This window comes from Hyalella azteca, unplaced genomic scaffold, assembly GCF_000764305.2.
Source record: "Hyalella azteca isolate HAZT.00-mixed unplaced genomic scaffold, Hazt_2.0.2 contig9815, whole genome shotgun sequence".
Classification (NCBI taxonomy): Eukaryota; Metazoa; Arthropoda; class Malacostraca; order Amphipoda; family Hyalellidae; genus Hyalella; species Hyalella azteca.
Window position 1 is genome coordinate 73,046 of NW_025939875.1, and position 22,865 is coordinate 95,910.

Below are 22,865 nucleotides of genomic sequence, written 5' to 3' on the forward strand. Positions count from 1 at the left end.
CATTATGAATGTCGCACATGCGGGAGAAGATCAAATAATAATTTTTACGTAATTTTTGGAAGGAAGGAATTAAATTAACGGAGAAAAAGTTTCAATTATACATGTTTATTCAAATTACTAAAATAGAAAAATCCTCATCTATTAGAAGGCTGATCTTATCCGCCAAAGCTTAAATTTCACCTCGAACTTAGAATTTTTATTCGTTTCATAAAGGTATGGAATAAAGGTATATCCAATATCTCGTATGGAAAAATGGCCTAAAAACTAATTAGTTTCCATCGAAAAAATTCCGGACACACGAAAATGGATTTCCACATATGAATTGTCTTGTTAGCGGTTACAGTGAAAGATAATTTTTTAGTGAGGAATAAATTCACTGGCAGAATTAATGATGTCGTCGGCGATTTGTTTGAGGATCTGCCACTCGGCGGTCACAGGCGACACTTTAGAGGAGAAGAATTGGTCCAGCTCCAGCTCACGGTGCTGTCGGTATATCTGCAGCATGGAAATGTCTTGTAATTATTTCAATATAAATTAATATTTTCATTGTGTTGACTCGTGTCTTATTGGTATTCAATTTATACTAAAAAGTACATCTCAGGATTCAGTATAAACTTGAAATAAATATTACATATTGCGTAAAGTATTAACATAATCGAACCACGCGATTATTTCCCTATTTTATTAGCAGCGATTAGTCTTTATATATTTTTTCTACTGGTGCAGATTTAATAATTTTCTATTATGGCTTAGGTCATTGAGACTATAGCTTATAAGGGCATTCACAAGGAAGAATTTTGTATTTTATTCAAATTTTCGATATTCTCTTGCTATAAATTTCTGTGTGCTCCTATGTGAATAAAGAATAAAGAAATTACTAATTACCTGGCAGTGGTTGACACAGTCAGTAGATCCTGCTAGTTGCTTGCACGTCGATTCTTCCTCCGTGATGCCATCATACACCTGTGCAACGAACGAATTACAGTCGCAAGACGTTATTGATTAGTTCTGGAATCGTCGTGCATGCTATGTACATTTTATTACGTACAGCTGAAACTTGGAGACTTTGAATCTGTTTGAATTGGTGTTGTATGCTCAAGATAAGCGAGGTTGAACGTAAACACTTTAAATTTGGAATTGCATTAAATTTTTGAAATGCAATAATGATTTACATATGCGTTTTAATATTTGAGCATTTAATTTAGAGATGTTCAATTGGAGAAATGCAGGATATGAACCTTTATATTAACCTTTATTATAAAAGTTTCCATTAATAAAATCCTTTCTATTAGTTCGTATCCTTCAAGGATGGATGCAATTTATTTACCGTATAAGTGTCGTAGCAAGTTCGGGTGGAACCTTGAGGACCGTCGCTCATCCTGCAAGCGTCCAAATCTTCAGTACATGTGATCATGTCCATTCTGAACTGGTAGAACTCTTGCGTGACCACGACGGAATAGTCAAGGTATTCTTGGAGCTCGAAAGATAAGTCCTGCCACCACTGGGACGGTTTTGTCTCGGTACTGTAAGTTTCTGCTGCATCCTAGGGAGAATTAATATGCATAACATAAATCAATTTTGCTCACTTTAGAAACGGCAAAATACATGCTGCGTTGTTCATTATAAAAAAATTCTCAAAACCGAAAGGTGTGGCCTATTGCATAAAACCAATATGAATTTTTCTTTATTGGCAAGAGGTTCATTCTGATTTCGAAGGCAATGGATGCGTGCCGACTTGGTCCCTGAATTTTTATACTTAGTACTGCAGGTAACATAATTCTGATAAAATAGGTAAAGCTACTGAGATAATTAAATTTTATTTCACAAAAATGACAGACACTGCTTACTTTGAGGACAACAATATGCATGCTGGCGATGTCCTCGAAGTGGAGAATAAGAGAGAACCTAAGGTCCCCGCTCATGACCAGGTAGCGGTGGCTGATGATCGCCATGGAGAGGGCGGCCGCTTGCTCGTTCTTGTCAGGGTAGGTGTCGCTTTCCACCGGCGCGTCTAAGTACCTTTCGGGGCAAGGAAACCTCAAGATTAGCGAAGAATTGTTCTTCTAAAGCGTACTGTAGTTATGAGAAGACTAGAAATCTTTACTGAATTATTACTAGCGCTTGATGACCTACCTTTACAGGAGAGGCATTTTGTATCGGTCAACATGTATTTATAAAAAATATCACTTCTACAGAAAACTGAAAATTCTCGTCGGTGCCATGAGTTATTATGAGGTTACGTTTGTTTTGTTTCACCGAGGACCTGTAAAATTTTTCTAACTCTCGGTGTATGGCTTGATTACGTCAATAATCAAGAGGCATATATTGCAGGTTTACTCTTTAAACTGACAGTACACGTAAATGTTCTAAAACAGAATTCGATGTAACGTGTAACATCGACGCATCGAGTTATGACAACAAGTGACACCGAAAGTACAAGTTGTTATGTACGACACTTAACATGGCGGTAAATATAATAATAGCAATACATGTAAGTCCAGTTTTCCATGCTTGCTTGACTTCCAACCTCAAAAGAAGAGTCTCCAAGTCTGCCTGGAAAGCCTCAACTTGGTTCATGTTATGTTCGTTGATGTAAGCGCCTACAAGAAGTCTGACTTCATCTTCAACGTTAGCCCAGTAATCGAATTCCTCTTGATTGAAGGCAAAAACAATGGATAAGATGAGGTCGGTGAAGGACAGGGCAGCTGAAACTCCGCTCATCTGTTCTGCGGTGGCCAGCGCAATGGTCTTTTCTGTGCTCGAATAAAAATAATTGAGTCAAATTATTCTTCCAATTGTATTCCATGCCCTAAAATTTTTCATATTTTGAAATAGTTTTTGACTACAGTTGCAGTAATATTTGAGGATTTAATTCAGAGATGTTCAATGGGAGATCGAATAACTGAGGCTTGCATTTGAAGAATAAGGTAACAACTCGTATTGTAAAAAATAGATTAGAGATGCCCTATTCATCGCCTCTAAATACTAATTTTATTCACAGCATACCAACTCAGTGACTAAAACATATTTATAAAGTAAAATTTTACGGTGTCCATCGATGGTGATGAGCTCCCGTGGAGTTACGACAGCCGATGCCGTGGCCGTAAACGCCACGCAGAGCCCCACCACCACGGCAGCGACCAGCGTCTTCATTCTCTTCATTTTCCAGTAAATCGCTTGAAAATAGAGTGGTTCGTTAGAATTTCTGCACTTGTTGTGAGTAAATTATTACAATATTAGTTTAGTTACGGTCCGGCGGATATTACATGGAAATTTTCACTCCAATAAACAAATACTGAAATTAATTATTTAGCCCCGAAAATAACTACGAAACAATGCACATATATAAGTACGGATTTATTTAATCAATTGATATCAACTTATGCGCATTCCCTAATTTTTTTTTATAAGATTGCGAAAAAACCATGGAAATTCCAGCTTTACTAACCTACAGGTATAGAACCTCACAAAAGAATCTATAAGTGTTTAGTGATTCAAGAATCAGCGAGTTTCAGCTACCATAGTTATCAGCGACACCAGACAAGATGCGCATCAATAAAGCGCATGAGAAATTATCCAAGCTGCTTCGGTCTCCTTAGATAACGACCGAGAGATTTGGTTAGCGTCACCTGACATTTGTGGAACAAGCATGCTTGTTGATTCAATGCTTTTCGTCTGAATGTGGTATTATAATTAAACACTTTACTGAACAATACCGTTGCAGATTTATTGAATATTAAAATTCTTGCTCAAAATTTCAAGTCATAATACTAACTTATGGATAATGGCAGAAAAATAAGAAAAAATGTAATAAGAATAATATAAACTTCTTCAATAATGGTTGGGAAATCAATACCTTGTCTCTTGTTTGTTCTTCATTATCAGGCACGAGATAATGCCTGCAAATGCGACGTTCTATATCCAAGATGTCCATCAAATGGAGAAATAATTTGCCTAGTAGTGAACTGATATTAGGAGATGGTCACCCTAGAGCCCTTGGATACTCAGATCTAGTCAAAACGACGTTGTGATAACAACTTGTAAAGGTATATGCGATGAAGTTGAAAAAAATTTAGCTAGACTGACCTTCAGATGATTCAGTAGAGACGATCAAATTTAAATAATTGTGATTTCTCACACTTTTTTGTGCTCAATTGAGTAACGTGTTTGCTTTCATCGTAAATACGAAAATGCGTTTAAAAATACGTCATTATATAGCTATTGATACAATTGCTACTATGCCTATCATCTATAGATTGATGGTGATAAATATACTTTCCAATAACTTCATCCTACAGGTGCTGTTATTTGATACAGAATATTTTTCTTGACATCTCAGAGAGAATGAAAATTCAGGGAAGCTGGGCAGCAGCAGCAGCTCTGCTGAGTCTGCTGGTCGTCGCAGGTCCGGGCGACGCATACGTCACTTCGTATCCTGAAGAACCCGACATTGATGGCACTCGTGAGTGATATGAAAGTCATAACCTGTATCTGTGATATATATCAGAATTTTATACGGGCTATTGGTAAGTGATTTAAATTGCAGATATAAATGATAAAAATTGCGAATTTCTGTAAAATTACTGTCTTTATTAATATTTTCTGTACGTTTATTTGTTGATATTGTCTCGGATGATTGCTCACATGTAGAGAGCATAAGAAAGTATTTAGCCTCTTTAAATCCTTTCAAGTAAAATTAAACTAATTAATCCGCTTAATTGGTTTACTTAAATTGATTTATAAGTTACGTCATGCTGCCTGTATTACGGCCTAGCACGTCAGCCTGACCTAACGTAATTTGGGGCAGTGTTGACGGTCGGGCTGACGGTTGGCCACTGGCTGGCCGGCGCCCTGCCGTACCCTGGCTTCTCGGCGCTGCTGGACGCGTTGCTCTACGCCTGGACCCCCAAGCCCGAGGACGACTACTGGGAGCACATCGAGCAACAGGTGTCATGGAGGAGCTCTAGAAATAGGGGGGGGGAAGAAATTAATGGAGAAATTATTGTTACCTTAAGAATAAATTTAATTTCAAAGGTCATTATGGAGGATTATCTCTTTGAAGGATTGTCACTCGGAGTTTTTTTCTTTTCACGAGATTAAGAGAAGCATACTATAGTTTCTAATGAAAAGTGCAATAAAATAGATTTAAAACGATCTAATTACATGACAACAGCAGTGGGCTGATAGCGTTGTGCGACCCGTTATTTCAAATTATGCGGTCCTAATGAATTTACCAGACGCAATTCGAGAAAGATTTTATTTTGCTTTTCAAATTTCTTTCGTTTGTAATTTTCACAGCAATTCGTAATTTCTGACAGAAATGGGATTGGAATCTGGCCAACTTTTTCCACCAAACGTAACGATTAATTGTTAATGTTAATATACACGCTTCCAATTGTAATTAGAATAGAAATAATCTATACATACAACCCTGTATATGTAACTTTAAAGTCTTCGATATGACACTCGTCGGTATAGTTTTCGCAACTCTACTTTACTTGACATATCTGGAAGACATATGAACTTGACATACTGTATCTACTTTAACTGAAAGAAATCTAACGGTTAGATTTATTTCAGTTAGGTTAACAATGAGGTTAGATTCTAGATCAATATAATTGTATGAACTCCTGTACCGCGGCTGAAGAGATATATCATCTAGATTTCAACGTCGTTCCAGTAGACTAGAATAAAATAAAAATTAAATTAAATAGCATTAAATTCGAGTTGATGAGAATAAACATGGTTATCACAAATTGTGAACAGGTGCACGACCTGTGCGGCAACTTCGTCAACCAAGACAACATCGACAAAGTTCTTGTCTACAAGAACGACCTCATGACCATGCTTAGGATGTGAGTATTGATTCAACGCAAGTAATTGCGTAATAGAAAACATTTTGATTGAAATATTTTCTGAATATTTTTTAAAATGATATTTTTTCTAATATAAAAATGCTTGAACATATTTTAATTTTTACGATTGAAAATATTTCTAGGTGTTCAAGAAGTTTAAATATCTTTTGACATAAATTGCATAGTTTTATGCGCTCTATTTTCAGTGGCTTTATCGTTTTACGACTCAACGCGGAATATTTCGGATCACTGTTTTTAATTTGGATAAAAATATTAGCTCTTTCACTGCGACTTAGGACACATTTTTCTGAGTTCCAGAATGATGAAAATTCGTATTAATCACCTATTACCCACGAGAACTTTTCTGTTGAGGTTGAACGGTAATTTTACGGTAATTTTATTTGCTACTATTAAATGGTTAAAGTAAAATTATTCACCCACGAGATACGAGAATTCCCCCGTCGAGGGTGACGGCAGCTACCCCACAAAAAACGTACAGGCTGACGCCATTACCTCCTCAATCATCAGCAACCGGTATGTGTCTGAAATATAAATCAAGCAATAATAATAAAGATATCATTAATAAGATATATTATAGTAATAGATAAATAAAAATGTGGCAATGTAAAGTGCACAAATTTATACTAGGGGTGTCATTAAATAAGATGTCACGCTACATCATTTGCTAACGAAATGAATTATAAAAATCACACCTTATCACTGTGAGTTTTATTGTATAAACTATAAAGCATTTGTACAGTAATGTCACACTAATGTTCTACTTTATGTATGGTATTACATCATTATTTGTTGTTTGATATCTCTGATACAGAATGAGGTATGATAACTTAATTACAACAACAGACTTTGAAGAATGCAAGTGATTATCTGAATATAATATAGAATAATCCAAGCATGTATGTTTTATAGGTATTTGGTGGAAGCTTCTCTGATGCCGTGGTCCATGACACTTTACTTCGTAGACATCGCGTCTATGCACATCATCGTTCTGCAGGTAATAGTTTGTTCGCGCTCTGCAGGCGACGATTTGTTGGACGGATCGCCTCATCTTGAAACTTACTTGCAAAAGCTCCGCTGGATGGTCATTTTTAGCTTGGATTTGTTTTCATTACGTTTGTGATTTGTGCTCTTTTTTTATTTTTTATTACTTTTCCTTATAAATTTTTATTTCTAAAAGCGTGTTGGAATCTTGACCGCTCGAATGTTTTCATATTTTAGGTTTTATTTCTGTCATCATTTCCATCCACACACATATTTACTAGTGTTCCATCTTTTGGCTTTTTCGCACCGAAAGTCAAGGCTTAACATCACAACCGAGAGGAAAGGCGTCAATTATTTCGAATTCTTGAATTGAAATTCGTTCATCACCCACAAGAGGCAGAAGGTCTCTAAAGCTAGCAAGAAAGAATCAGCGTTAGCATCTCAAAGAGACGAAGCGACAAGGAGGGAAAGGTAAACAGCAACAGAAACTAAGACACTCGAACAAGCGGTCGCTTACACGGGTCGTCGGCCGCCCGCACGAGAGAGACAGAGAAGAGAAATGTTAGGAATCCTACCTACATAATAACTTAATGTAAGGAATCCTACCTACATAAAAACTTAACCCCACAAATGAGACCCGCAGTAGAAACCGCACTCATGCACGATGCAATAATCTTCCCTTCGTTTGGATTCTCGTTATCTTAAATACTCATTTTCTCTTCAAATTTTCTATTCTCACATCCTCTTTCTCTTCAATCTTACTTCTACTCAAACCACTTTCGTGAGCGTAATGTTTTGTTCCATTATTTCAAACCTCACTCGACTTTTCCTGAGCAATTATATTTTTCTTTTATTCTTTACCTGAACTTTCTCTTACCTTTCCAACTTCATTTAATTTCCATTCGATTTTCTTCCCATTTTTCAAGGGTACAGGACAGCTACCATATTTCATACCCTGCAATTCCTTTATTCTTTCACGTCACAGCTCTCCTCTTCTTCAAGTTGGCAGAATGCAGGTGCCTTATCTCTTAGTCTCAGATCTCCTATCCTTCGTCGTCAAAACTATCCTATCTCCGCGCTGATAGGATGTAGGTACCTTATCTCATGATCTTTGACCATCTTGTTATTAACTATCGTCGTTAAAACTATCGTCTTCTACACGGTGACAGGACGCAGCCGAGAGCTACACGTTCCCCGACACGGCGCCGTCTCTGTGGTGGCGCGACCTGAGCACCGAACTGGCGCACTACATCACCTACTCCCGCACCCTGTACGACCAGACGCTCCAGTTCAGGCGGGACAACATCGAGTGCTACTTCGATGAGGGCGGCAGTACGGATAAATACATCGTGCGTTTCAGGATATGAATGACCTGAGTGAATTTTATAGAAAATATATTTGTCAATAATTTTATTTTTATAGTGTCTGAGATGTGCTTTTTAAAACGTTTTTCTTAGCTTAGCTTCGCGTTTGTTTGTTTGTTGTTAAAATTGACAACGAAAATTAGCCCACTTCTGATTGCTCTAGAGATCTGAAATTCGGCATACAGGCTATTTTCGCCTAACAATTTCAGATACAATCATAAAAACTTGCAATTAGAGACCTAAATGAGCTTAATCGAGTAAAGTATATATATATAGTATATATATAGTATGACGTGCGGGCGCTGACGCTGCGTATCATCGATACGTACGCCAAGTCATGCTTTTTAGTCCGTGCAGCAACGGACTAAAAAGGAGAAAATAAAATACTTAAAAATACTTTTTTAAAAAACACGTTTTTCTTGTGGACTAAAAAGTAGAAAATAAATTATGGCTCGCCCCAAAAACGTGGGTCGGGTTGTACGTTTACCATCAAATTTCCAAAATTCGTGTGTTGTGTGCTTTTCGCTTTAATCATAAATCTGCCCGACCCACGTTTTTGGGGAAAGCCATAATTTATTTTCTACTTTTTAGTCCACAAGAAAAACGTGTTTTTTTAAAAAGTATTTTTAAGTATTTTATTAATAAAATTGTTTACTCTACAAATGAGGAAAGATATTTTTCATTCTGGCTTTCCGCTAGCCGACAATATATCACAAATAAGAAAAATACGTGATCATTTGATAATGAAAATTTAATGAATAAATATTTTTTGTTATGTTTTTCGATTTCAAAATGCATTTAGAGGGCAACAATTATTAAATTATCGTGATAAATGGTCGTTCCAAATGAACATTACAGCACATTTAGCTCTCGTACTTCAGATAACCGACCACGTGACCGGCTTGCAAGACTCGTGCACACAAATCCATCCTGGCGACGGCGAGGTTGGGTCTTGTGCTTCCGCCTGTCAGAACTTCGAGGATCAGGTGAACAATTTTCAAAAATAATTACGAGTTTGTAACTTCGTTAGCCAATCATCGAGGGCTTTTCAAGCGAAATTCACTAAATTGTTCAGAGAAGAACCATGTGGCGAACCATTGTGTCAAGAACCATGTAGCGTATTCACCGGTCTTTGAGGTATTAAGTTTATAATGACGTTACTTGTTTACATCACGGGGACGAAGGTAAGAAGTTTACATATATTAAGATATTTCTGACCATTTATCAACGCGATTATTTGTACGATTAAAAATTTTTAAAGTCATAGCTTTATGTGGTAGCATAGTTGATTCTAAAGTTATATAATCGGCAGGTATGGAAGCTTGAAACAAATTCTAAAGTTACTTTTGAAACAATGAAATAAAAAATTTACGATATTTACGCTAGAGAATCCTTTGAATCATCTATCCAATCAGAAAATGTGTTTTATGTCATTAATAAACATAATTACTTTTACTCGTATTTTTGCTTTTTATTGGTATTGGACAACTTTAAACTCCGATTTAATTTGAAAGAATTTAAAGTATTCTCCTGCAATCAAGACGATACGGCTTGAAATCGACCCTAAAACATCTCATAAATTGCCGAGGACGTTGATGAAGAAGTTATAATCTCTGCAGGTGGTGCGCGATCTGGCCGCTTGGTACTGGGACTTTGTTGGCTACCCCGCCAGTCAGTGGGAGCAGCTGAGGTTCAAAGCCGAGCTTTTGGCTGAGAATGCAAGCGGGTAAGAGTTGCTTGAAGAATGCAAGTGTTGCTGCTTTACCGGCCAGCAACACTTATTTATACTACCATGATTATTAGAAACAACGTGTCAGTGCTCTTCCACTAAATAATACTAAACTTGAGTCAATATTTTAGAATCTATCGCTCGTATTTGGTTTTGAATAATTCAAATCTATGGAAAAACGTTTTTTTTAATATGAAAAAATGTTTTTCATTCCTTTCTGTAACGAAATGAAAAAATTACAAGCAATTATTGCTATGATTCTGAATTTTTTTTTTTTTGAGAGGCAAAACTAACTGCATAATATCGTTTTCAGATACCGTGTGCCTCCCCACGAGGAGTAATACTTGCCATGAGTGGCAAGAACTTCAACGTAACAGGAAAGCTCGCTCGTGAAATTGCCCTAAAATTGTCACTAGTAGCTACTGACAGCTACAGTAATAAGTCATGATTAAACATCATTCATTAAGTCAGTAGACAGGTGTATTCACTCAATTCCTCCAGTTTCCAATGTATTCAAAGCTCATTTACAGGACGAATTCGTACGACTAATTCACGATACTATTTAAATAATTCACGTTATGTGTTTATAATAATATCCGTCTGACTATGTCCTTTCATTAAATACACCTTATGAAACTAAATTTACATTTATTCTTTTACATGCGAGGAAGACGTGTGTAGGAATAAAATATATAGTTGGTATAATAATATTAGAAAGAAATATGCACAATATATAAGTAAACAAATATGCACAACATATATTACCATAAAAATATGCGCAAATCAAGTTAGGTGCGCTCACATGATTTTCCGTATAAAATGAAAATACAGTGCAGGACGGAAGACTTTTAACTTTGGCTTGAAGTTTCTAAAAATATTTTAGTTTGATTGTTAAAAATGCTCAGACAGCAGACATAACTTGATATGGCGTTCCTTAAACAAAAAATGCCGTTAAAGATCGAAGATATAGCGAAAAGAGAACGTTTTGATTCCTTGCGACTGCAATGTTGAAGCAATTTCTTGTGGTTTCAGGAATCACTCTCCGATAACTGTTGGTCGAGATCGAAGTTAGGATTGAGAGCCACCGTTGCCATTGACACTGATGATGGAGGTCTACTGGACTGTTCTGATGACGATTCAGAGTTATTAGGATCAGATGATAGTTCTTCTGGATTCCATTCATCTTTTCCAGTTAGCACCAGTGAATCAGCAGTTTCAAAATTTGGACTCTTGTCGTTATAGTCGCACGAGTCTTGCTCGATACCAACTGTCTGTTCTATGATATTTGATGGATTGACTGAAATTTCTCGAAGAAGAGGGGAATTTGAGCTGTCAGTATTACAATCGCTTTCTGTCGATGTTGCTTCTTGCTCCATACCCGATGATTGCGATAGAAAATGATGTTCTCCCGAACTGGGTTCTGCCGCATCGCAGAAATTGGGTCGAAACAATCCGGTGTGACAAGACTCTTCTTCAACGGGAAGTCTTGATCCTCGCTGAGGCAGAGAAACGGTGGTTGGGCGACTGTGAGTCTGACATGCGCACTTTTGATTAAAAGAGTTAGCACTGATTGTGCATCTTCTGGTTTTGAAAGATTGGTTATCGATTTCATCTAGAAATCTATCTGCATCAGATTTGTTGCAGTCATCAGAGGAAGATTTAAAGATTGTGGAATAAGCTGATGATCTTGAAAGTGATCGGGGGGAGTCAAGGGCATGAACTTCTGTGACCAATACGTCTCGGCGCTGAGGGTAGACGTATCTTGAAGCGTGATGCAAAGTAACGCCGTCTGGTGGTGTCAGATTTGCAATATGGTAGCACCCAGAGTTCCTGAAGGTGAGATTTGATTCAGGGTCAGAAGGCAACGTCCAGAGGAGAGTGTCTGTGGTACTTCGGCAGCTGCTGCGGGAGATACTGTCACCGCTGCAGCTGCTGGCGTCAGCGTAACAGCAGGATTTCATCCCCCGTGAATGAGAAATACTCGTTTCAAGAATTGGCATCTTGGTGTTGCCACCGCGAGCTAAGCTGCCGTTACTGTACTGCTGCAGTCTTGTATAATCGGCATTCGAAGGAGTAAAACTTGCTCTTTGACGGGGATGCCTGACTTGGCAGGATTTATTTTTAAAGCAGAACCATCGCGCCAGCAAAGCAACAATGCTACAAGTAATGACAGTTGCCATGGCTCCAAAAGTAATCAAGAGCACAGGAGTGATTTCTTCATGGAGAATAACGGAAGGAAAAGCCCGAACTTCATTTAGAGGAACAATATACCTAAGTATGAAAGGAGCGCTCAAACCCCTTGCATTTGACGCTGTGACTGTGAAAATATACTCTTCGTTTGGTGAAAGACCTTCTACGTCAAAATTAGGCTTCGGGCGATGGTAAAGGGCTTTGGGAGGCCGAGCAAGTGGGTTTCTCGTGGGACGAACCTCTAAAGTGAATGACTGATTGAGACCACCGTCTCTGCCCGCAACACACACTACGGATATGGATGTTTCTTCGTTGTCTGCAACAACGTACGGCCCTACATGGCAGCTTTGTACCGGGTCTGGCTGTTCCGCTGGCACTATGTCAATGACGCAAGGCTCTGCCATACGCCCAACACTGTTGTCAGCAAAGCAGTGTAGTTTAGGGTATGGAGGATGAAGAGGAGCAACAAATTGAATCGTGCTACTACGCCCCAAATCGCTGTGAGACGAAGGGTTCACTTCAACAGGTTCTGACCCGTTTGGAGGTATGACGTACCATCGGAAGACAGAAGGCCGAGGTTGCGAAGCTACAGCGCACGTCACCAGGAGAGGTTCGCCGCCTCGTGTGCTGTACGATGCGTGTGGGCTACCAGCACAACGGGGAGCATAATTCACTCTGACGTGTAGAGGGGCAGAGATTGTGTTGGATACACTATTGCGTGCAGAACAGCTGTAGTAACCTGATGACTCTTCACCTGTCACTCGTATAGTTACGGTTTTGTTCTCCGTTGCGTTCACACCAGATGATAGCCACTTGTGTACTACTTCATTGTTCCTGAAAAGAGTGATGTGGCCGTTTATGGGCGGATGAGCAGTGACGGCGCAATGGAGACTCAGAGAAGAATTCTCAGAGAGGGATGTGAGTGGCGAATAGCTTGTCAGATTTACAACAGGAGCGTAGCTGACTGAGAGGCGGATTCGTGCGGTGAGGTTAGGATGAAGCGCCGGCTGTTCAATTGAAGCGACAACCGTGCTGCAATGTAGGAGTTCGCCGTGCATCAACGCTGTAGCGCGCATGCGTAGAACAGATTTCGTTATTGTCAAACTGGGAGAGTTACCAGGTAGGTGAGTCACCTGAGAAATTGTAAGATTTTTACAATTTAACAAAAATATAAATGAGAGCATAATTGAGAACACAAGTCACCGGTTTCGAATGATTTGGAAGTACTAAGGTAAGGACATAAAAAATCATGATGCTGCATAGATTCACAGAACGTTATTTATACTAGATTTCAAGCAAGATTTTATTTCATACACTATTAACTTTGTATTTGTATAGATTAGGAACCTAACTCCCTTTGCCACTTACATTTACATCAAACCGTTGATATATGAACGGAAATAAAAACCAGTATATTTTCTTACTGTAATGAACTTGTCGTCTATCGGCGAGCCCTTTCCATGGGTCCACAGAAGAGGGCTTGCAGGTCTGCTTCCTGCAGTCTCACACATCAGAATAAATTCGTCAGCTTCGTCAACTTCGAACACAACGACGGGTGGTGACGTCTCATTTATACGGACCGTAGCCAGGGTTGTCAGGTCCAAATCACGCGTAACGCTAGCCACCTTGGGGGCCGACATAGCGAGGGGATGAACAAATTTTTCTGGGTTCGATTTAACGGATGTTGAGGCTTTGGAAGCGTTAGCCGAAATGTATTTTTCTTTTGCCGCCAGAATTCTGATACTCGTCGTAGAGACTAGCGGAAGAAAAATACAACAATTAACAATATTGATAACGCGGATGATTGAATGACAATATTTAATATTTCATTATAACGTATGTAATTGTGATATGTTTTTTAACAATTACGTAGTACGCAAGGTAATCAATCTCATCCTTATTATACGGCAGTCTTCCGTGCCTACAAAAACATTTTAAATCGATTTATGACATAATCCTCGTTCGAAATATCAACATAAGAATGAATGGCCTACAAAAAATTAGTTTTAACTGTTACTAGCAAACTAATATTCATGAAATTTTCACATTTCTTATTATCACGCACAAATGAAATGCATAAATGTATAGTCTAATTATAACATATTCCCGAACCAGCAACGTCGATGATGACGGTTTCTCTGAGAACGGGAGTGAGAGGGGAGTTTTGTGCGACACAAGTGATATAGGCGCCCACGTCAGACAGGCTGATGCTGGCTAGCCTCAGACTGATGCTGGAACGCCGCTGGCCTGACGTTAACGCAGAAGCCGCGATAAGAGAGCCTTTGTCGTCCTCCCAACGCAGCACGGGAGGCGGGGATCCTTCGTTGGGGTAATTGAGTGTATCCATTAGTAGAGATAGAAGTAACTATTTTTCCTCATATTGCTGATGTTAACAATATATATAGTCCATTTTATTCAAGAGGTAGGTGAGTCACGTACGCAAGAAATTTTGAAAGCACGGTAAGGAATCATTGTTTAGAGAATTTTTTTGCAAAACAAATGTGGAAACAATTTTGATCGCCTCTGGTGCTGAAAATGCGTTTTTAAACCTGTAGGTGAAAAATTATCTGGAAAATTTCCAGTGAACGATATCTTCGTTGGTTCCGCTATCAGCAAACGATATGAATGAAGCAACATGGGATAATTGCGATCAGACTTACCATGAATGACCTCGCACTGCAGCAATAGTTCTGTCCCCACGGGATAAGGGCCAAGGACCGTCGGAGAAGGAATTTTTTGAGAGCCTGTTGACTTTTTTGCTTGACTTTCATGCTTTCGGTCGGATGATCTCACACTGACTTCATTATCCACGCGTGAACCCAATTGAAAATTATTTGCAGTTTCAGATGGATTGAATGAGGAAGAAGCGGATTTGTTCAATATTTTGATACCCTCAGGAAAGGCAGGTTTAAGTAGGCTTCCAGCTCCATTGGAAACATATGGCAACTGCTTGGTTTTTGTGGAATTTTGCGTAATCGTTGAAGTGATGGAGACGTCGCGAAGTATGTTAGTAACAAAGCCCTTCACTGCAATGCTTGTCATGGGTTCTGAAAAGAAGATAATATGTAAATGACTGACATGATAAGAACATATTATGTTACCATACCATCTTCAGTAAATGTTTAAATGGTGCTGGAAACGATAATGACATGAAACGAGAGGTACGGGTGAAACTGTTTTTGAAAGAACAGCCAGAAATTACACCGTAGGATATTTTTAATCTTGTCGCCATAAGAGTTTTCACATCTTACATCGGTAAAATAAACCCATACCAATTCGAGGCCAAAGTGACGCCACCAAATGTACGAAAAATCATCGGAAAAGCAAATTTAATATTATGACATTTTTTCTCCTGGTATTTCTTAATCATAGTACAAAATCACAGCAAAACCCGAAAATTTCCTTTCCATGTCGATTACAGTCATAAATTATGTGGCGGAAGTCGTCTCTAACGATCAGTCGTTATCAACTTTACTTGTTGCGGTACTTTATACTTAAATACCTTGCTAATGTAAATAATTTGTTAATGTGCTAATATTTTGTGCTTTAATGAGAAGAGACAATATTCCTCACCAATAACCCTGAGCTGGACAAATGTATTGCGGGTTGGAGACCTTGGGAAGTCAACTCTGCAGATATAGTCCCCTGCGTCTGACAGCTGTAAAGGGTCCAACACTAACCCCGTTTCACTTGGGCGCCAGGGTTCCATTTCTGAAAAAAATTCTATCTAATTTAACGAATCATGATGGCAAAAGCATTATCGAAAAATTAATGAAGCCGCAATACGAACAGCTTAACAGGAATGGCCAGCTACATGCTAATGGATAATTTGTTCGAATTAAGCGAGGGCATTTGACAAGTGGAACACACCTGTTTCAGAGCCGTTATGCAAATCGTCTCTCGGCAGAGTACTATTGCTGGGAAAACTTTGCGGCTCGGGGCTAGACACGAAATTTGCCTGGAAAACATGATGTTGCCAACCAGACACATGTTCCGACATCGCAAATACTTGTTCGCGTGACAAGTCCACATCTTTGTCCCAAAAATATGCCCGATTTTTCAGTTCCTCGCTTGGACACTTGGAACATCGGTCGGAATCTTGTCCATTCGACGAACGGGAGTCCCAGCTGGGGTTAGACAGTTCAAAGTGTGAGGATATTCATAAATTCTTTGTGTTCTTATCAAAACTATAATTAATACTCAAAGTTTGATTCATTTTCATTTGATTAAATTTATTTTCAAGTTTTGAATCCTGGTATAATTGTTTGCTTGATACGAGCCTCAAAAATTTTTCGTTGAATGAAAGAAATGTGATTACGTTTATTATTTTTTTCAAACATCACCCGTAGCGATGCAATTTTTATCCAAAGCACGTAAGTCAGAATTATTTTTTCCCCTTAATTCAAGCACCTGTAAGGGTCTAACCTGTAGACAGGGGCGCTGAGGCCGTCTCTGAAGACGAGGATGAGGTTGTGGGACTCTTGGTGGTGGGAGCCTCGAGGGCGGCTGAGAGGCTCGGTGGGGCACGGCAGGACTGTCGGGCTGCCGGCAACAGCCGTGATCACGTGCGATGAAGAGTCTGAAATTGAGGCAGTGAAATTCGCGACTTGAAAATTTCGTTTACTTATTGATTGCAGCAAGGGTGGTAATTATTGCTACAGAGTCTGTAATATTAATTTTGTAGAGTGTCTGGAATTGGCATTCGATTCAGCAACTGGGAAGAGGAGTGAGTGAAGATTCTCCAGAAAAACGACATTGAAACATTGTTTAACTAACGTTGATTCAACCAAACTACGTTTATTTCAACGTTGATTCAACGTCGTTTGTCTGGTGGGAAGTGTAGTATGGAATCTAATTTCGGTAGATTTTAGCATACGAAAAATAAAAGAAAGAGTTAAAAATAAGCTGACTCTAAAAACAATGTAATATGTAAGACATTGAACTAATGAAACTTCCTCCCAATATTCTGATTTGCAAAACTTGAGTATGCAGAACCACTGAATAAAATTTCTGTCGTAATCTGAATCGTGATTAGCACTTGCACGGGCTAAACCTTTCTACAAGGTTACCGGAACAGTAATAGTTCATAACGAAATAAGCGAAACACTTGGCTGCTCGGTAGGCTTCTAGTGCTCCAGCACAATACTAATCGCAATCGGTACTGTTATTTTTCATATTATAATGAGTACACACGGAAATCATAGAGGTGTGAAGAATCATGGCCCAACATAAGGGAGCATGTAATATACATAAATATATTGCTTGCTCATAATATATAGATAGGTAACTTCTACAGGATCTTTACGAGGTCACACAGCCTCAACAGTTAAGACACAAAGTGAATCAGATTTAAGAAGATTCTTCTGCAATTCATGCGAAGATGGCATAACAAATGCTCAACTGGTTTTTCATTCATGGAATAAATTCATTTTTGTGCGTAATAATTAAGGCAGCTTCGACATTATTTGAATTATATAGATTATAGAAGGACAATACACCACAAAAAGTCATCAAATGTATTCAATAAGGCCAGGAGAAACAGCAAAATTAAGACATTACGATTAATAATAAAAGAAATACATGTAAGAAAACAATGGATGGATGATTAGGAAATGATTGCAAGCTAATTAAAGTCATAATAACATAACGGGGATAACGACGTAAATTAGCAACAAAACAAACGTATACACATTAATGTATTAAATGAGCTCGGCTATTCTGGTTTTAATTTATTTAGAAATGTAATCAACCAATTATTTTGCATTTTCATCCATGTATTGTAAGATTCATTTTCTGCTTTATTTGTAATTATTTTACACATTGATAATTGACAAACAAATTTGGTTATAGACATGACAACAATAATATCTACCAATCCAATAATGTTCCAATATTTTGTGCAAAAATAACACATTTGAACGTCGGCAAACCCAAAAATTTTTTAATAGGTAATGATAATCACCTTGCATCGTAACTATTATCACATCTCACTAGTAAGATCTCATCAGTTAATTACCTTTAAGTATAGCGAGGGCTGCAGTAGCTGTGCAGTACAGCAGCAGTACAGCCGCCGTGCGGGCTACCAGTATCGTATCCATTATACGGCGATGCCGCGACGCGCACTGGCATCTAAATTCTCTCCTAAATTTTCACTGCACAAAATGCAACAGTTATTGAATAAAGTTATTTTAGTATCAAACTTGATGTTTAATATTTAATGTTGAAGTTTTCGTTACTACCAAGTGATTTATGCAATACTCCACTAGTGAGTTTGAGCTCAGTAAAGTTTAATTCATCATTCAATTAAAGTTTTATCAAGTTATAATACCAAGCCCTCAAGACACCAGCGTCAGTGTCATATTGTCATATAGGGAACTTGATTGCTGGAGGATATTTTTGGCGGCAAAGTCCCGTAGATTTGTGGTATCAGTAGTATAATTACGTCTCCCGAATTTAAATTCTGCAGCTTTTGGCTATTTGGATCGTATTTATTCATTAGAAATTAAATAAACCAGCGTTAACAATATCCTTCTAAAGTGAGATACTTTATTGTCTTTATATCCTTTTTTAAGAAAATATTAGACTACAAGTTAAAGATTGGCCTGCTTTTTGCGATTATTTACAGTGAGCGTCATAATTCATGTCAACGAGTTTTACAGTCCAAGTATTCAGAGCTTTTAGTGATTGAATGGTGTAAAAAAGTTTGCTTGGACCTTTTTAATTTTTAATTTAGTAGAATATCAAATTATCTACAAAACGTATTATTTGTATTTTGCATGTATCATTAGTACCAAATAAATGTCATGGTAACAAACAAGCATGATCCTATTGTGGCCGCACAGTCTAACATGATTTGCTACATAGCAATCATACTGGCCAATCTCCTGATTCTGTTCTTAAAAATTCTGCCGATCACAGAGGGGGTCTAAAGTTGCCATAATATTTATACTTTGAATCCCCTTGATAAAGATCGGGAATTTGGCCCTTGCGAAATCTCGGGACGAACAAATTAGTAGAAAACTATAACTATTAACTATTGCAGTTATGTTTATTTCATTTTATACTGAATACATTTATGCCAAGGTAAAAACCCGATTTTGACGAAATATTCATGAACTTTTTACCTATATTCTTGTAACTAACTTTGAGTAATGTTCTAATTTTTCATTAAAATTGTGATTTTTGAAGTTATTTAGAATGTCCTCTAATTAGTGCTACTGGAAAAAAAGGCGTAAATAAATGAAATAAATAATACATAACAGTAACACATTTTAATATTAAAATAATAATATGAATATTTTAATAAAAATATTAACTGTAAATTTAGATACAAGCGATTTTTAATGTTTCGCTAAATATCACAATGAAAGAGGTCTTTAATGCTAAAAATTCACCGGCTTGCGCTGCCTTAGCTTTAGGCCTGCCCACAACTGAATGTCATGCGAAAAGTAATTTATTGCTGACGTCCCAAGATACGCAACAAAAGATTTAGCCCTGTACCACATTTCTCAACCCATATCATGTTTTCTTGGCTTAAAATAAGATCTTTTATGCAACATTCTTCAACAATGTAGCTCTGGGTCGTCATGGCCCATAAAAAATTAAGAGGAGATGAAATTCTTGCGATAACGAGTGTTTCCAATGAACAACCTCGCCCTGTCGGTCAGGCAGCAGAGGAAAAAACTGGCGATGAATGCGTCTAGAACGGGGGCTCAATTTAATTAATCTAGTCTAATGTGATGACATTCACTGCCAAAAAGTCTTAAATAATACGACGCACAATATTTTACTTCTGAATAATAACGTAAAATAATGTATTTAGAACCGGTACACCACGTTAAACTTTAGCTTCTATTCCCTTTAACTTTGCTAAACAATTGCGCGCACTCAATGGCGCAACCTCCCACGTTCAGTGCTGATGGTCAACTGAAGTGACGACCCGCAGGCTCTCGCAGTCGCTCTGATGGCTGCTCCGCATACACAGGCGTCAGGCAGTTCGGAGCCAGTCCCGAAGCCCTGTCACCATTTATCAGCCGAACACTTCCCATATCCCTATCAATTTCACTAATATATGAAATATATGTTTATTAAAGTAGGCAGCCGTCTAAGTTATCTTTTCTACTAATTTTGCCAATCTGGACTACTCGATATACTCATCCGTCAGCATTGCCACTCCCATCCCCCCTGTTTGAACTCATCTACCTTCATCCATTTCACCTCGAACTCATCTACACTTCGATGAGTTCAGTGAACGTAGATTTAAACGTAGCCGAAGCACCTTTTTTAATTTATTCACGTGACTAACAAGTTTTGGGTAACTTGAATGGCGTTGGCTGACTAAAATTTATGATATGGGTACTTCCTAATTAAAATTTATAAACTGCAAAAAAAAATGGAATTCTTACACCGGAACCTACAAATATATTAATATTTATTAAGTTATAGGCCTTTTTTGGCCTTTTTTGTTCGCGGACTTAGCCATTATTTCGTTTATCTGGCAACCCTGATGAGTTCCACTCAGGAACACGTCTCGGACAAAAAACGCGGCCTCTCTCACGGCCGGTCTCGCGGCCGTGATTCCAAATTCAGTGAGCGTGGAATATCTCGCAAAATACTGAACGTAGCTTGATGAAACTTGGTACACATAATCATTAGAGCCTAACGGTGATGTTTAGCTCGTGACAATTTTTCAAAATATTCATCAAGCTACGTTCAGTATTTTGCGAGATATTCCACGCTCACTGAATTTGGAATCACGGCCGCGAGACCGGCCGTGAGAGAGGCCGCGTTTTCAGGACCGTCACTAGGTTTTAAAGACAAGGGTGCAAAGTTAATCACATTCAATCAATCACATTCAAGTTAATAACGACTGGTTGTATGATTATTTATTTAGACTATGAGTCAGGCCACATTATATTGAATTTGTAGGCAGTTAAAAAAATTATTTTAAGAAAGAAATATAAATTGTTTATTTGGGCCTTAAGAATATTTCAGGTGACCTGAAGCCCCATAAAAAAGGCCTAACGCGCCAACTGCTTTATATTGCTTCTGAAATTACAAAGCTCCATTTTCCATATCACGATGAACTATGTTTTTTTTACCATGATTTTTCTAAATTATGTGGAGTTTCTTCAAAACATGTCACAACTCTTTAAAAAAAATTCATTTTTTCTGTCTTTCGTTTTATTTGCGAGCAACACATTTCAATTGTATATGAAGAATTTAATTGTGTTTCTTTGAATGCTTGTTGATGATTTCTAGAAAAAAATATTCATCCAATTAACATTAAAATCCGTTGAGCAATCTCGTTCCCATTTGACTTGCATAATTAACTCAATATTGTAACAAAACGTGAAAAAAATTTTTAAGCAGGTACCAAGATTCCGGCATATAGCTACCGAATTAGTCATGAATTTTATGAAGTGTATCGAGAGAAAATCAATCAGCAGTTTACATCGGATCGTATCAATTCCCTATCAACTTGTCAGAAATTTACTCGACGCACAATGTATGTATTTGATGTATACTTACATCACGGATAAAAATCTACCTATATTGTTTGTATTTCGAAATGTGAAACAGCCAAATGGAATAAACGCAATTAACACAGTAATATATTGCTTGAATTTGTGACTCGAGTGTAGTTGATAGGAATGGCTCAGGGACGCAATATTGGTCACTTTTTGGACAGATGAAATTTCCTAAAGTTTCGATTTCCTTGGAACGTAACTTTAACTTTCGCTTGTAACGTTTCTCCACAGCGCGTGATTGTGTTTCGAGCTTCATTAATTCTTAATTATTTTCATGCTCTTTCTCTCCTTGATCATAAGTTACCACTTCACTTGAGTCTTGTTAAATTTCCGTTGCCTCCCGTTGAATTATAAAAGAGCATCACGTTTCGAAGCGGTCATAGCTGATTTTATCTCCATTGGTGAGCAGCTTCTACTCTTTTTCTGCGTGGTTTTAATTAGTTTTTATGTCTTGTTAAATGATAAATGTCTCCATCTTAATGATGTTTCCTGAACGAAAAACGCTTTTTAAATTCATGCATAATCGCTTAGTATGTATGAACTTTTTATATGAAAAATCATTAGTGTCCATTTGAATCCCAAAGCTGATTATATTTTCTACGAATCACGTCGAGCAGAAATGTTCGGTTTCTGTGGATCTTCTCATTAACAGAGAAGAATTTTCTTTTTGCTTATTCTGTTGTGAGTCGAATTCTGGCTAATCCCAACTCTTATTTCGCTGCAGATCAGATCTGTCAATTTGTTGCAACAACCAGTGATAAGAACCCGGGCATCGGAGTCTCCTGCAGGGGGTTAAGGATTAAAACGCTTAATTGGAGTTTTTTGCGTAAACAAACGCTGACGCAGATACGTTGCAACAGGCATGGGGAAGTGAGGAATCAGATAGCAAGATAAATATCTGCAAATTGCGTATTGGGATATTTCAGTATTCAGTAAATATCCGCAGATATTTCAGTATTGTGAGAACTGTGGAAGGTTATAATATTCAATTTATATCTGTAAATGACAGGTAATAATGCAAGAAAATACAGGCAAGTATATTGTTGAAAAAATAACTTAATGTGAATAATAAATGAAGGTCGAGAGAGTCGAAAATTTTTGCCTATGTATAAATAAAGAACAACCTGATTCTCCATTCGAATGTGGATATGAGTAAACCAGTTAATTTGTGTTTGATGTATTATTTAGGTATTAA

General features: G+C 37.8%; 3 protein-coding genes across 4 annotated transcripts; 1 reads left to right on the forward strand and 2 right to left on the reverse strand.

The window, feature by feature from the left end:
* Positions 1-85: 85 nt before the first annotated feature.
* Positions 86-3,554, reverse strand: LOC108677414. Its single transcript, XM_018165632.2, has 7 exons — positions 3,449-3,554; positions 3,048-3,176; positions 2,528-2,753; positions 1,848-2,019; positions 1,328-1,543; positions 886-963; positions 86-495 (listed from the first exon to the last, which is right to left on the reverse strand). The coding sequence occupies exons 2-7, from the start codon at positions 3,160-3,162 to the stop codon at positions 358-360; spliced, it is 945 nt and encodes a 314-aa protein (XP_018021121.1). The 5' UTR covers positions 3,163-3,176; positions 3,449-3,554; the 3' UTR covers positions 86-357.
* A 405-nt stretch (positions 3,555-3,959) lies between these two features.
* Positions 3,960-10,591, forward strand: LOC108677420. Of its 2 annotated transcripts, none has more exons than XM_047882165.1 (10): positions 3,960-4,040; positions 4,340-4,462; positions 4,808-4,947; positions 5,767-5,855; positions 6,300-6,389; positions 6,786-6,870; positions 8,027-8,206; positions 9,103-9,207; positions 9,841-9,947; positions 10,264-10,591. In XM_047882165.1, exons 2-10 carry the CDS (start codon positions 4,345-4,347, stop codon positions 10,289-10,291), a joined length of 942 nt encoding a protein of 313 aa, XP_047738121.1. In that variant the 5' UTR covers positions 3,960-4,040; positions 4,340-4,344; the 3' UTR covers positions 10,292-10,591. The 2 variants fall into 2 exon arrangements, with proteins under 2 accessions (XP_047738121.1, XP_018021128.1); XM_018165639.2 differs by having other exon boundaries at positions 3,962-4,046.
* Positions 10,592-10,672: 81 nt separating this feature from the next.
* LOC108677419 lies at positions 10,673-18,285 on the reverse strand. Its single transcript, XM_018165638.2, has 8 exons — positions 18,157-18,285; positions 16,566-16,719; positions 16,011-16,267; positions 15,714-15,851; positions 14,801-15,187; positions 14,253-14,459; positions 13,565-13,896; positions 10,673-13,273 (listed from the first exon to the last, which is right to left on the reverse strand). The coding sequence occupies exons 1-8, from the start codon at positions 18,236-18,238 to the stop codon at positions 10,979-10,981; spliced, it is 3,852 nt and encodes a 1,283-aa protein (XP_018021127.1). The 5' UTR covers positions 18,239-18,285; the 3' UTR covers positions 10,673-10,978.
* Positions 18,286-22,865: the final 4,580 nt, after the last annotated feature.